Genomic DNA, 16,458 nt, shown 5'->3' on the forward strand with positions numbered 1-16,458 from the left:
CCTTGGAGGTTTTCAGTACCCAACTGGACAAATTCCTGAGCAGACTGATCTGAACTGAGCATCAACCCTGCTTTGAGCAGGAGGTTGGATTAGATGACCTCCTGAGGTCATTCCCAACCTGAATTATTCTATCATTCTGTGGTGCACTTGAACACCTCCTGACTTTAAACTGAATTGTAATTCTACTATTAGATGTATTAACAATGGGCACTTGAAGAAATCTCAGTGCCCTTTAATGAATGAATGTGAATGTCCATGTGAATGAAAGTTATTCAGGTAATTGAGACAACAGAGACAACAAATAGAAAAAGGAAGAAGAATTTATTGTCTAAATTGAAGTTTTAAACTTTTGCCCATCACTACAGTGTTATGGAGGCTCTCAAATAAACAACCACCAAAAATTAAAAATTTCATTGTCAACACAGTTAACTAGCCCTGCACAAATTACAGGTTCAAATGTCTGTGAGAGGAGAACAGAGCAACTCCTGAGGGTTTAATGACAACCCAAAACGCAGAACAAAGCCCCACTCCCTAGGGTTTAACGACAACCCAAAACTCTCTATCACTCACCTAACAAGTGAGGGCTTTCAGCCTTGAGGACCTTCTCAGGGCAGTGTCCTGACCTAAGTCACCTCAAGGAGTTTCCTTGGGCAGTGTCCCGACCCAAGGGAAGAGTCCTCAACCACAGCATGCTGCTCCAGGGGACAAGCTCAAAATGGCTCCCCCAGGGGACTCCATTTATACCTGTGCTCAATAGCAGCTCCCATTGGCCAAAGGCCCCAACTACCATCAAGCCCCAAGAGCAAAGGCAGTCAGGAGCTGCTACACTTCAGCAGCCAAGAAGCCCTATTTTCATTGGGTGGGTACACCTGCCACATACAGTATCTAAGTATTTTTCCCCTTCCCATCCCAAACAAATAGTAACTCCCTTCCACTTAAACAGATAGCAGCAGTCAAGTCATATGTCTTTCACAAGAGCTTTAGCCCTTCATTTCAGGGTGAGAAGCTGCCAGATGGAAAGGCTTATTGGTTGTTGGCAGTTTTGTGCTTTATTCTGTTTCCCTTTGCTTGGACAGGTGGTTGTCTGATGATGACCCAACTCTCCAACAAATTTGTTCCATGTGAAAAGCTTTTAACTAAGAATGCTTTATACCAGTTCTGTGGGCTTTGTTTCTGGGTCATGCAACTGCACCATGCCTTGGCATACCAGCAGGCTCAGTGTTTTGTAGGCTGACTTCCATTACCTTTGTTCAGGATAGGATACAGTTAGGACTTCATTTGGAGATTTTAGAGTATGAGGGTGTCAGGGTTTGGACCTACCTCGATAGATAACACTCAGTAGTAATGCACTGTTACAGCAATCTATATTGTATTCTACCCTTAAAATGGAAAATACGCTTTGATATGATTGAATCATTGCAGCAGTCTAACCCTTTCTCACTTCCACAAACTCTTTATTCCCAGCAGTAAAAGGTGTCAGTTACTACTGTGCATTTTTATAACAAGATAGATTTTTTTATTACTATTTTTTTATTTTAACAGGAAAAAGTTTACTGAAAACTTTTCATTCTCATGAAAGGAACCAAGTAGCTATGTATGAGTTTATTTAACATATTAAATGACTTTGTCTACTTTCTTTCTTCCCTTTACTAGCCACTTTACTGAGGAATGCAGTGAGGTAGGATGTACTTAGACTTCACTGGTGAAAGAGTCATCAGAAATGTTGAGTATTCTTTCCAGGACTCAGCTTGCACTTTGAGCTTTAGGCTGCTCTGGTTCAATCCCTCCCTCCCTCCCTCCTTCATCCGTAGGCAGTTGTCACTCATCAACTGCAGTAAAAAAATTACATCAGTCACACTCCTAGCAATGGCATGAGAGGCCAGATGAGCAATGTCATTGTAATAGAGTTACAATTATTATACATATCATCTTTTATCTATTCTTACCAATTCATCAGTTATTGCAGCCATAGCCAGAGAATGAGCAGAGGTTTTTGCTGAGCTGTCTGCAGTAATGTAGTATCTTTTTCCTGAGTGATGACAGCTAATTTAAAACCCAACCTTAACTAGGTAAGGTTATTCATTCTGGTATGAATTACTCCGGTTTTGCTAGCATTGCATGTTTTCCATGCCTGGTGTTCATAATGCTCTGCAGACTTTAGGATAACACCCCTTACTGTCTTCAACTTGTGCTTTAAATGATGTGATTCACATCTGTCACATCACATTCATTCCTCTTTTATCTAGTTCAAGCCCTGAAGTTATGAGAAATGAGAAAAAGCAGGTTTATGTACTTTGTTTCAGACCTTTCTTGTCCTGTTTTATGTGAAGCATGGGTTTACTTGTCAATGTGCTGCGGGACAGGTAGCAACACTGTGGTGCCCCCATGCGTAGGGCAGGGAGTGCGGGGAGGTCCTTGGCTCTGCTGGGAAGAACATTCCTCATGTTGACCCAGCCCAGAAGGCTCTGCTTGCTGTGCAGAGGAGATTTGCCATTCAAAGCAGTCCCTCATACCTAAAGGGAATGAAGTAATTCATGATTCTTTGTCTCGGAGTATTAAGGACTGTTTTGACTCCACGTTTAAGTTATACACCAAAACTTTCCCTTGGTGATTGTGGAAATCTGGTGTAGTCACTTGAAGAGAAATTAAGCTGTTGGTAGTGTACCGTGTTGCTAAGGCCATACTTTGCTCTACATGTTTGAGGAAATCTCAGTTGAGAATCAATCTTTAAATTGATCTTTATAATACTACTGTCTTCACATGTGGATGCTTGAGCACAAAGACCTGATGCGGTCTTGAAGCAAATGTAGGATATTGAGAAGGTTTCTTACAATCTATAACTTGAATCATAAGAAATCTCTCAGAGATGAATGTTACTTTTTCAGTGCTATGTGTGTGTTGGTATTTTATTAAACACTGAGACAACAATCTGTCAAACTAAGCTTTCAAACTGTGCAAAGAAGAAGTAACCATATGGTTATGAATTTGTTGCTGCATTAAACTCCCTCACAACATTATAACCAAGAAAAGAAAAGATAATGAGGCCATCATTACAACTAAACTGAAAACATAAAACAGTTGCTGCCCTAAGCTTATAAAATTTCTGGGTTCTGCTGGAACTGATTGTTCATCCATGAGATGAAGCCTCTGAAATAGTCTGAAGAGAGAGGAGAAAAGGGTACTGATTAAAGCCTCCTTGGCATGTACCCAAGTGAGGCTGATTCACATTCAGATTCATCACATCCAGGTCCTAGGTTTGAATATAATTTATAGTATCTAATCAGGCTAACTGTATAAACATATCAGGGAATATTATTGATTAATTCCCTCATCAAGTCTCTAGCATCAGATTCAGCTATCACCTCACATTTAGAAAGATGGTGAGATCTGTTTTAAACACTTAGTGATGAAGAGTCTGCCATGTCTTGTCTTCTGTGCTTTGGTTAGAAAAGGAACAAAAGAAGTTTTAAAAAAGGGGGAACAAAACCCACTGTCAGCACTTAGAGTTATATGAAAAGTTTGAGTATGCCCCATTTTAATTCAGAAGTAATTATGGAAAATCCATTGGAGTTATCCTGCTGTGAGCATCTGCAAAAGGATCACTACACCTTTGTCCCCTGATTTTTCTGTTGTAATCATATCTAAGCTATAAAAGAGGTCTATCTGTGTAATTCTACAGCTAGTTGATATTACATACTATACAGAGTGAATTAAAATGATGTATTTGGTTGTACTGTTAAATTTGGGGAAATAGATTTTATTCTGTGATGCATCCAGGTTATCTGAGAATGTGTTCTGACATTCTGACATAGCAAAGGAGTAATTGAATTCCCCTAGAGAGTGTTAGCCTGGGAATTGTATCAGCTGTGCTAAATCAATTGAATTATTGAGGCTATGCATTGCATTAGCAATGCTTGTGCAGTAGCAATCTTCCAAGGGAAATGATATTTCTTTTCAGCTTGATATTTCAAACCTGAGTTTATCTGGTAATAGCTAAATACCCTTCTGTGCTTAAACACCTGCACTCAGGCAAACAATTTTAAACCTGATGTTTAAGCCTTATGCTGATACTTCATGGTCTGATACTTTAAGGTGTCAACACAGTTAGTAGTGACCATCTCCCATGTCTAAAGTTGCAAAAATCACTCAGTGGTCTGCACGAATGGCACCATAAAATAAAGAGTGAACTGGAACAAGCTGTTTTCAAAATAGCAGTTCTGATGTGATGCATTGCTCTTCCTCATTGCTGATTTTAAATGCAGCAACAGGTTTTCAGGAGTGAATCAAGTTAACACTGATGAAGTAAAACCAGAGAGCCTTTAACCTAAATTTACCACACTCCTATGTTTGATATTGAGAAAAGCAAAATAGCCCCCAAACACAGATTATGTTCTTTAGTATAAATACCTCTGAAAGTTTTGAAATTCAGTCAGTGAAAAAGAGTAAGACAAATCATCCCTGTATTAACAGTGTTAAATTTCTAGATTAATAGAAGGGAATTTACAGTACAATGCTGTGAGAGCATATTTACATGCTGAAGACAGTGGGGCAATACTTGATAGTAATTTCTTAAAGGCACACACAATCCTAGTAGCACTTTCAACCTTTTTCAGATAAGCAGGTTGTGAGACATTCTACATGGACCAAAATTTGCTTATTTTTAACTCCAGGAGAATTTCTACTGTAGTCAGACTTAGCTTAACTTTAAATTAAACTTAGTTTAATTTAGCTCTAAGCTTTAGAGTTACTTGGTCTCCTGGCTTTTGTTCATAATGGAAGTAGCCTTAAGCCACTTAAACCATGGGCCATTCTGTCTAGCACAGAAGAGTGCAGGGTCAAAGAGGAGGTAGGAGATGCCAAGATTTGGCTTTCAGTTCTGTAAGGGTTTTGAAGAATGAGGAGTGCTGGGAGCATGCACAAGAGCCGGCTTTGGGCTGTTGAACTCTGTTTTGTGAGTGTTATCTGAAAGATGGGGTAGGGGTGCAATTTTGAGGGGTGGGCCCACGTCATTCACTCAGAAGAGCACACAGAGTGCTATTTTTGTTACTGACTTAAGCCAACATAGCTTTGTGGTGCTGCTGTCCTTGCCTCTGGGAACTGGAGCTAACAAGTTTGCCCACAGTCAGCCATAGTACTGAATTTTGGACGAGCTACCAAAATTGAGTCCTGCATAAACACCTTGATCCAAGAATCTTGGCTTTTTTTTCTGATAGTTGTTTGAGGTTAACTTCACCCTTGTTTGTGTTACACATTGATGTTTTGACATAGACAAGCACTTGCTCCTTTCTAGCAGGTAGATGTCTCCTCTTGAAAAATACACTGAGGTCAAGGGTGAAACAGTTTAAATTAATGGGGTTATAAGGTAATTGGAAATTTAAATTTATGAAAATTGATGAGTTACTAAGATGTTCTGAGCAAATATAGGGCTCAGTCCTGTGCTTCTTCCAGCAATGAAAATGGTGGTATTAAATTATATGGATTAATCTCAGAATAATTGGCAAAGCTCCTGGCAAAGCTCCTGGCTTTGAGGAAGTTAGTGCACAGTACCCAGAAGTGTCAGCTCAGAACTTACAGTCCTGTAGGCACACCACACACATTCCTTATGGAAACCCTTTAGTACCTGTTACCTGCAAAACATTTCCAAAGCAGATACAAACATTCTTTGCACAAGATGGTTCTTGCTATGCATTAAGATTATAAATTCAGTGGGATCATGACGACCATACAGCTGAGTTACAAATCCATGCTCAAGGTTATGACCTCCCAACTTCCTTGTGCAGGTAACTCCTCAGCTACCTTACACTTGATGCACAGTATGGTTGTTTACAGGGAAAATGTGTTCACTATATAAAATCATTTCCATTCTGTGAATTCAGAGACTTAACTATTGCACATTAACTTTTCTGTGTAGGTGAGGCCTTAATTACATTTTAAATTATGAATTGTCTATAATCAAAAATAAGCCTTGTGGTTGTAGGAGATTGTTGAACTAATTGGCATTAACTCATTTATTCTAATTAGTCATATCCTAGAAGATGAAAGAAAAACTCCTCATAGTGAAGCTGTTAAATTAATCAGTATACTTAATCATCTGTACTTTTTTTCCCAAACAGGCAGGAGAAAAACATTATCACCCAACGTGCGCACGATGTGTCAGGTGCAGTCAGATGTTTGCAGAAGGAGAAGAAATGTATCTTCAAGGTAAAAACAAAAACAAACAAGCAAAAAACCGAAACTCAAACCAGTTACACTTGGCAGTATGGCAGTCTTGCCCATACCTGCTAGCATAGCTGAGCTGCTTTGCACATATTCTCACTTGATAACTACCAAAGAAAGTGACGAATGCAATGTGTAGGCTAAGAAAAAGCAAAAACAAACCTTTGTTGCTTCTTACTCACCTATTACTTCTCTCTCAGTTCAAATCCAATAAATAGCAAGAGTGAGTCACAGAAACGATGAGTGGAGGCACTTATTTCCTGCAGATGGAACTAATTGACAGAGAAGATTATAAAATTTCCCATTTATTAAAAAAATGTGATTTTTTTGCATTGATAAATGGTCCAGATGAAAGTCAACACGCATGTGGGACAGCAGGTTCTCTAAGGCTGCTGTTGCTGTCCTAAGACCAGATCTGTACCCATTGCCCATTTGGGTATGAGGAGAAAATCTTAAGGTCATTACCTGAATTCCCCTCAGACAGACCTAAGTGCTCTCAGAGAGTGGAGAAGAGAATGCCATGGAGCTCAAGCCCTTACCATGCAATATGCTTATACCTTATGCAGCCATAAGCTTGCATAGGAGAAATTCAACGTGTCTTGTCAGGTAATAGAGAAGGATTTGCACAATAATTTATTCAATAGAAAAAAGAGTTATTTAACATAGTTATGAGCTAAAATCTATATTTCATATGTAGCAACTTCTAGCTGTACTAAACTGATCAAAGAAAACAACGTCTACACAGTTAAATACAGGGTTGGACACCAGAGAAAATGAAGGCTTTTGCGTATGTCTTTGACTGGCAGTATCTATTCAAAGGAAAACAGAATTGAGAAACTCAGTAGGATGTGGGAGCTGCAAGTCTGGTTTATTATCTTAAAATCACATGCTTGCCCAGATCGGTATTACAACTTTGCAATTGTCCTTAGTTTTCTAGAAGCTTACTTTGAAATTATTCATTAAGCCAGAAGAGTTAGACTTTATTTAAAACACAACAGTGGTCTCAGTAAGATCTAATTATAATTTAGTATGTTATTTAAAATGACAGTTTTATTGTCACTTTGGTTTGCAACAAGAACTGGCTCGTTAAAGGACATAATGATCCTTGTCTTTGCTCATGGATTCTCCCTCAGGAGCCAGAAAATGCTGTGGTTCTTCCAGTTGAAAAGTAGCTTAGCAGTAGTAAAATCCCCTGGGAAATCAATGCTTTAAAAAAAGATACCAAACTACAAATTTGTTTCCAGATTTCAAACCCTTTGAAACTGGGTTGCTAGTGAATCTTCTCTTTTAAGTTCAGTTTGTTATAAGGGTGGATATTTGTTATGTTTTGTGCTGATTTTTAGTTCAAATAATCGCAAAGTATGCTCAGGTCCTGTTAATTTGGACCCATCTTACTTTATTTTCTGGTCATGAAACACTGCTACTGGCTTCCTATCATACGCTTTTTGTCTTCACATGAAGAACAGTTTTCATTAGAAACTGGTGTTAACTTCATAAAAGATCTGTGATTAGGTATTTGGACTGCCTCACCTGATATGTTAGATAATAAAAAATGTCAGTGTCCAGGGTTTTATAACTTGTTCTTTATCCTCTTAATAAAGTACTGTAAAGTTCTTTAGGTGTTGCATGTTCCTTAGCAGAAATTGAGTCATCAGTGGTTGTTCAGCAGATGACTTTTGGGTGAAAGGACTCTTTTTCTTCTGTGAAAAAGTTTCCCAGATAGTTTTGCTTGATCATAGGTGGGAGTAATTAAAAAAAAAAATTACCTAAGTACTTCTTAAAACCATTGGGAAGATTTACATCAACTTATGCAGCAGTTGGGACAAACGCTTTCAGTGGGCAAGCTCAGACCCCCTTGTAATTGGAAGATAAATTACCATTGAATTAAAGGTGTTATAAAGATGTTCCTTAGTGGTTCAGTCCCAAAAAACTTCAGTAACTTAGTAAACAAAATCTGTCTGGTCTGTACTTATAGATAGTCTTTTACTGCTGGAGTTTGGGTTCATCTGGGTTATTTTTGCGAAATAAATTCTAATGATCTCCATCTGTCTTCTGGGAAATAGACTTTCTGTTTCTATCATGTTTCCAAAATCCACTGGTTAGAAAACTATCAAACTGCTGTGAAAACAAAGTATTTCCGATAACTCTTCTTGGTGCTCTCCACCCAGTATAAACATTAAACATTTATAAGACAAAGGTTCTCAACTTCCCATTTAGTGAGGCAGAAGTTGCAGTGCACTCACACTGTTTAACTGTGCGGAGCTTTAGTTTGTGGCTTGTCCAAGCTCAGACTGGCATAAACATAGAGGTTCTTTTTTACTATTAAAATTTGTAAATATTTCTTTTGTTTATATAGTTACACACATTCCACTTCCATTGAAGACTAAGTACTTCTTAAAAGATTTTTCTTTTCCTTTTGTGACTAATGCAAAACTATTAAGTTTCTTTCTCACACTTAATGTTTATTTCTATCTCTGTTGTTCATAATCCTCTGTTTAATACTTACATGCAGTAGATAATTGGTTCATTCTGTATTTCCTGCTTCCTCTAGGATATTCTCCTGAATTTATGCAGTTATTAATATTTGACTTATGAGAGACAAACATATAGGAAGTGCAAAATCAGTACAGTGAATAATTCAGAAAGAAAGTCTGGATTTTCAGCTAGTGTTAAATGCCACAATGCTATTCCATCCCATCACAGTGTGCTACTTAGTATGACCTGGGCCAGACTGTTAAAAGACTATGTAAAGTAAGAGTACAGGTAATTCTAATTACATATAAGAAAAAAAAAAATTGCCATGAAAGTGGAACGGGTTGCCCAGAGATGCTGTGGCATCTCCATTCTTAGAGATACGCAGAACGCCACTGGGCACAGCACAGCCCTGAGCTGCCTGCTGCAATGGAACCTGCTCGGAGCAGGAGGTTGGGCTGGAGGAGCTCCAGAGATCCTGTACCACACTTCTTAGGACTCAGGTTTTGATGTTGATCTCACATAGTGAAGTACATGTAACTTTCTGTAGTGCATCTAGTCTCTAAAATGTATGTGATCAAGCTTTCTGATGTTGAGAAGCTGTCCGTTTTAGCTTTGAATGTATCCATGAAATAGTGACTGCGGTGGAATCATCTGTCTTACAAAACCTTATAGGAAGGTTTAATAAGGTTCTTATTTTAAACATTTTAAGGTTCTTATTGGGGAGCTAAACTAAGCAGAACTTTAAATTTACTTTCCAGGTACATCCATTTGGCACCCAGTTTGTAGACAGGCTGCAAAGGCTGAAGAAAAAAACAAGGTAAAAAGACCATTTTTACCCAGTGTTGTTCCATTGTTGTGTTATTCTCTATCCCTTTTTTTGCAGTGTGCATGAAGGGAAGGATTTGGAATTTTTTCACTATTGTAATTTTAAATTTTAAATGACAGAAATCTAGTAGGTTAATGTAATAATGTAATATAAATATCCTGCTTTTACTTAGTGATTAAAGCTACAGCTTCAGGAGAATGCTGACCTAAGAGTTATATGTATAAGCTGAATAAGGAAAAATGTGAAAATATGAGTAAGAAAAAAAAATTAATTTTAAACTTCTGTCTGATTATGATGTGATCAGTGCATGACCTCTTTTTATGTGGCTCTGCACTTAAAAGTTCAGAGGACTTTCGCGTTATTTGTTTTACAAAAAAATCTCTCCTTGGAATTTCTTTTTTATTATTTGTTTGTAAAATGTTGGCAAGCCAGCCCCAACTTAATTTAATCTCTGGCTTTAAGTACCTCCTTAATTGGATGATTTGTGCATCTGTCTGTGTGCAAGGGGAAAGGGGGGGAGTTCTGGCAACCTTAATAATTACAAGGTTAGGAGATGAATAAGCTGGCCCTAGGAAATGAAGAATGGATCTGTAGCTGGGGAAGTGATCCCTCTGAAGTGGTGGGACTGAGATAGAACTATCTCATTTAATGCAGAGGCCAAGTATGGGGTTTTTCAGTTCTGATGTTCTCTGATGCTCCAGCTGGTACCCTTGGTATCCTTGTTTGAAAAAGCTCTGCTTTGATTTATCAAGGCTTAGACAGAAGGCACATGGGACAAGTCAGAACAGCAGGCAGCAGCTATAAAAAGAGTGTTTACAAATCTGGTGTGTTAGCAAGTGCAACTTTGACTAAATCACAGTTTTGAAAAAAATTTGGTTTGGGCTTTACCCTGAAAGATCTTGGCTGTATTTTCTTGTACCCATGTGCTTGGGAAGCAACTGCCCTGGTATTCTTCATGGCAAGCTCTGAATATCAAGCAAGTAGCATTTCAGTATAAAATGTATTTTTTAATACATGTATATTTAAAATTGTCAAAATACTTTAATAAGTGCTGTGATTCAGCCTAATACTATTAAGCAGTATTTCAGGCTTCCTAAGGATTTTATTCTGGCTGAATATACTGAAACTGAAAGGCTAAAACCCAGTGTAATTTATTGAAATTTTTTTCCCCTCCTTCAAAGACAGACCGCGGACAAGATTGTACTTGGCTGCCTTTTTCTCACAAAGGCAAATAAAGTGTACTTTTAAGATACTGTGTAAAGGCTAACTCATTTATAACACATCTCTCCTGAGTGCTGGGAGTTTGCCCCTTCCTCAGCAGAGAGGAAGACATCTGTATCTGAAAGTCAGTGGGAGTTTTGCCTGAGTAGGAAAAAAACCCCAAATGGAGCTCAAAGAATTTTCCCAAGTCTAGTCATTTTTCCTTTTCTTTGAATTTTTCCTCTTTTTTTAGTCTTTACATGCATTACGGAAAAAAAGGATGTCACTTCAAAGAGGGTAGTAATGGACTTTTCAACGTAACTTGTAAAGTCAGAAATGGGATGTACTGGTTGAGTTTGTTGGTTTTAAAAACCTTGTTGGTTTTAAAACTTTGTTGGTTTTAAAAGTTACCTTTCTATATATTTATATAGATATATGCACAGCATGTAATTAAAGTAGGTGACAAAGGCAGAAGGAGTAAGTGGCAGCACACTCCAAAACTTTGGAGATGGAGTGCAAGGGAAAAAGAAGTTGTGAAAGAGAGTGACAACAAAAAGAAAAATGATGGGAGAGTGAGATTGTAAACAAAAGGGATAAAGCTGGAGAAGACAGGAGAAATCAAAGTAGTAACAGAAAGAATAATGATTATTAAAAGGCATAAAGGAAAAAGAGATAGATGGAGGAAGAATAAAAATGTGTGTTAGAGAACTGAACAGAAGCAATGGAGTCAACTGAGATGTGAGTTTTTATTGCAGAAGCTAGGAGATTATGTGTAGCAGTCATGGACTGAGGATGCTAAAAAAGGGTAATGGATCATGCAGGGAATAAAGAGTATGTGTGAGATGTGGAATGAGCAGGTTTTAATCACTAAGAGGAGAAATGGGAAAATTTGTGAGAGTAATCATAGTAAGGAATCATGGAAGCGATCTGCAGAAGTACCTTAGAAAGATGAGACTCTACACTTTGACTGCAAAAGCTAGAAATTTTAATGAATTGTAGATCTTCCTAAAAACAAGATGGCACCTCTAAGTTGAGGAAAGTCCATGAAAAAACTCCAGGAATTTATTAAGATTTATTAAATATGTTCAGCCAGGTATTTTATGTGTTTTAAGGTCATGCTACACTGTGTGACCTTAAAACACACTCCACTGATGCACGTGACACACAAAGAAGCTCTGAAGCTTTATCTAGGAAATCCTGAGGTTAATCCAAAACTGTCATTTGACTTAACAGGGTTTAAAACATTGGAACAGTGCAGTTTTCTTCTTTTTTTTTTTTTTTTTTTTTTTTTTTCCTCTACTGCATTGGGCCTCCTGTAAGGACATCATGAAGGAGAATTATGGTTTGCACATGACATCAGTACATTGATGACACTTTCATGTCATTTACACAAGTTCTGGAAAACTGCAGTGTGCTTTAACTATGCAGAAGAGCAGTGCAATTACACTGTCTGTGTTAAATGGTCATCTCAGCAGCAGCCACAAGTATTTCTGTCATTTCCTTGCTTGTCCCCTTGGACCTGTGTGTATACAGAGCCTCAGTGTGAGACAAGTGAAAATGAGAGGGAGAAAATTCGAAAATCCCAGTCAGACATGCCAGAACAATTGAACTGAATCTTTTTTATGTGGATAAGTATCTCCACATATTGTCTCAGAGGAGCCACAGGAATATTTGGACTAAAGAAAGTCAGTGGAAGGATAGTTGTGATCGTTTACTTTGTTTGCTCTGCTAACAGTACAGGTATATTCACATATTGCTTGTAAAAGCTGGTAAATACTTCAAGTAAAGACTGGAGTAGTAGGAAGAGTGTTACCTTGACCTGACAGCTTAATAATGCTAAAATCCTTTTAAGGGTTTGAACCGTTGTAACCTCCAGGTAAGAAGTGTCAGCTTCCAGTGGGACAGTATATGATGGTCATTCTGACCATATGGAAAAATATGTACTTTTTTGCTATCAGGGACGTGTTTTTCCATAGATGAGAAAGAATATTTACCCAGAATTAACATACCTGGATAAAAGAGGGTATAAACCGATTGATTTCGTAGTAAGATTTGTTTAAACTTCAATTATGAATGTCAGGTCTGTTCACTCATGGTTAATACCACTGTGTCTCACAACCCTTTGTTATTTAAAAGTAATTATATTTTTCATCATAAAGGAATCTACCAAAAAGAAAGCAATAAAAGTCTGCCAGTCTGAATGCCAAAATGATTGCAAACAGAGCTAAACCAGTTGAGTATTAAAGTTAATCTGGTAGTGTTATGATCAGAGAGGGGAAAGCTAACCTCTTGGGTGTGATTCAGGATGCTCTGCAGGTTGTTGTGCTGTTTGTCGTGAGTGAATGGCACCACAATGTGACACGTTCCAGAAGCAATGTAGATTGGCTTGATGGTATAACCTTAGAGTAAAAATGCTGCCACTGTATCATCTTGTAATTTGACCTGTCCCTGGTAGTGCCCAGAGGCTGTCCTGGCAGCTCAGAAGTGGTCCAGGCCATTTTGTTCTGAAGGGAGGGGAAAAGAAAGTAAAATGTAAAATAATGCTTGCATTTCAAAAGTTAATTTGATTGTCTAAAAGTGCTCTTTCATTTTTAACTCCTTGGTATGCCTGTATGTTTCGAGCTAGCTGTAATATGCCATTTTTGAGTGGTAAAGGTTAAATTAAATGAAATGTCTGGCATATTCTCTTTGAAGTAACAGTTACATTTTCTCCCTCTCCTCTATTTCTTATCTGTTTCACTTCTCTTCTCCTGCAATAGGAAACAAGGACTTCCTCTGAGAGTATTATTTCTGTACCTGCTTCAAGTACATCAGGTTCCCCAAGCCGTGTGATCTATGTGAGTATTTCACAGTGAAATTTGTTCTGTGGGATGGGGAGAACCCTATGCTTCCTCCTACAACTTAGCACATTGTGTGGAATGTTAGTGTCTGCAAACCACTGCAGTTGGTGATTCCTCTAAAATGGGATTTACTTTCTCACATTTAAAATGTTTGAATACTGCATTTGCCATAACAGAATTCTGGCAGTTTCCTCTTATTTTTTGTGGTGTATTTATAGCACTTACATTATGACTAGAGCTGGCTTATACCAAAGCGTGCAAAATACTGCAGTGCGTTCTAAAAAGAAAAGTTTAAATAAACAGTACAGCCCACAGGTAGATTACAAGCTTAGATTTGAATGCAACTTGTCTAAATCGAGCTCTTGAGCCTGCATCTGATTGCTTATGAAAATACTCATGCATGTGATTGCAGGACTTGGGCCTTGACAAATGCCAGTCCCTAACCTCAGAGGACCTTTGATGTGTTTATGGTTTAAGAAGTGCTGGCTCTGGAAAGCTCATAGAGAGAATTTAAAATAACAAGTATGATGAAAGTTTATGCTGAGTATTTTTTCAATACCAGGTGTACCTTGCTTGTCATAATTGCTGTAGCTAATGTTCATGGCCAAATTCTCAAGGCTACCACCAGTAGGTAAAAAATATCCACGAGTATCATGATCCATACAAACATCTCTTGGAGAGCTCCAGTATTCCCAGGCCTCTTTGTCCTGTCCAAGTATCCCTCAGGTAGGCAGGTCGTTCTCATTGGATAGGACCATATGTAGAAGAAATTGCTGAAAATACGATTGACTGCCAGAGAGGTTATTACACAAAGATTAAGAGATTTTATCTACTACACTAAGACAAGTAAAAGAGTGCCTTGGAGACAAACTTGTCTTTTTTCTTCAAGTAAAAATTATTTTGAACTCAATATACCCTTTATCTGAGTAAGATTGAACTAGAAGTGAAGGAACCACCCCTTATCTAAATGCTTATTGGTGTTTCTGAGTTCTCTTTCCAGTAGAGCTCCATGCTGGTGAATATCAGTGGTATATTCCCAGTAAAAAAAAAAAAAAAAGTCATTGCCTCAACTCCTGTGAAGACAATTCATTGTGCTAGGAGCCTGTTATCATGTAATATAATACTATTTTGGCCAGATGGTCTCTATCTCTCCAGCCATGTACTACTTCATTGTTTTTATAAACATGAGCATCCTTCTAAGATTTATATGTTTTTAGTGACATTTATCTAACTGTTGGATGGTACTGTTTTTCTTGATGTTTGTGATTACAGCTTTAAATATGCTTCACAGGCTGTTAAAAGTCAAGGACAAACCTTCCTTCTCTTTTTCTGTTTCTTTCAAAGGATATCATTAAATCGGCACACAACTCTAATGTTTGTTACTGTACTATTCCTTTAGAAGCAGCTGGGACTGTGAAAGAATAAAGTTGTCTCACAAATATGAGTCAATTAGGAAAAAAGATTTCCCAGAGGCGTGCAAGTTCTTGCTATATCTGTCTCATCTCTGACTGCTTAATTGTCAAAGCTGTGAGATTGATTAAATCCTATTTTGGCTTTCACGAACAGGAAAGTAAAAAGAATTAAAAACATGTTACTGGACTTCTATATTATCAAAATGTTTCTTTGGCTATCTTTTGCATCTGTTTTCTATTACAGGAGTGTTATGACTTACAGACATGCTCAAGATTTGTCTTGGGTGCTTTCGTGATTGGTTTTACCAAACCTAAAATTCATGCTGCCACTGAAAGGAAGGTCCCACCCACACATAGCCCTGTCCGTCTGTGGCCATGTCTTCCCATCTCCTCTTTGGTGCTGGTGGGTGCACAGAGGTATGATCGGTCAGATTTGAGACCAGATTCAGTTAAAAAATAACCCAGAAAAAAACTCCAGCCAACCAAAGAGGCAAAAAGAGACCCAGCCATCTACATGTCTTCTAATGCTAACATAGAAGACAGAGCAGAGTGGGAAGTGGCACACAGGACAGCCACTTTCAGTAGCATGGATTCCGATCATTAAAACCAGCAGTAAAACTGTACTTTAACAACTGGTGAGCTCTGTGAAGTATTGTGTTGGGACAAAAGAGAATTTAGAGGAAACAGTTAAAGCTTAGGAACCATGCATTCATGGTGCTCTTACTTTCAAAGGCATCAAGTCAGAGCAATGCAATCATTCTGAACAACGCACCATCTCATGGGAGACATGTTTCTGGGTCGTGTTGAGCGGTCAGCTAGGGAAAGATGGAAGAAAGCATGTTTTGTCTAAACCTGAATGTGGTTCATACAGATGGCTTACTAAAGCCATACAGCTTTTTCTTCATCTGTTAATATCAGACTTTGGTATCTTCTTGCACTCTGAGAGAGCACTGGCCAATGCCCTTTGAAGTTAATGGACATCTTTTCATGACCTTTGGTGATGGCTTCATTATATCCAGACTGAAATTTACCCTGGTGCTGACATCCCCTCGGAGTCCCTAAATACTACTTAAAAATTAGTTGATTTCTAAATTATGCCATTAAATAAGGCTTAAATAAAAGTCCTTCTTTATCCTTAGCTAAATTTTATGAAGAGAGAATTAGGTGCTCCAATCTAATATATCAAACCAGAAGGTTTAGGTTAGGTTGCATAGCTGTGTTGTATGTTCTTATACTAGAAACAGAAATCACATTATATTTTTATACAGATCATATTTACAATTATACAATTGTAAAATTACATATTCCAAATTAAACAGATACTCTAAGCTTGGAGCATGGTTTTAACAGACTCCAAAATACCAGATTATTGAAGAAATGGCTTAAAGCTTTTTAACTGCAATTTGAGCTTTCCCTAGCATATTTGAATTCCACTCACATATTTGAAACTAGGTGAAACAAATAAAATAAAAACCAATGTAGGCTGAAA

At 37.9% G+C, this 16,458-nt stretch overlaps 1 protein-coding gene across 8 annotated transcripts in view; it reads left to right on the top strand.

Moving 5' to 3' along the window:
• ABLIM2 (actin binding LIM protein family member 2) overlaps positions 1–16,458 on the top strand; it is a 149,933-nt gene that overhangs the window by 88,093 nt on the left and 45,382 nt on the right. For all 8 annotated transcript variants that reach the window (XM_074865675.1, XM_074865677.1, XM_074865679.1 and 5 more), the window contains 3 exons: positions 6,114–6,201; positions 9,450–9,508; positions 13,477–13,554. In XM_074865675.1, coding sequence (XP_074721776.1) covers positions 6,114–6,201; positions 9,450–9,508; positions 13,477–13,554 — 225 coding nt within the window. The remainder of the gene's footprint in view (positions 1–6,113; positions 6,202–9,449; positions 9,509–13,476; positions 13,555–16,458) is intronic.

Source organism: Strix uralensis, chromosome 4, assembly GCF_047716275.1.
Source record: "Strix uralensis isolate ZFMK-TIS-50842 chromosome 4, bStrUra1, whole genome shotgun sequence".
Taxonomy (NCBI): Eukaryota; Metazoa; Chordata; class Aves; order Strigiformes; family Strigidae; genus Strix; species Strix uralensis.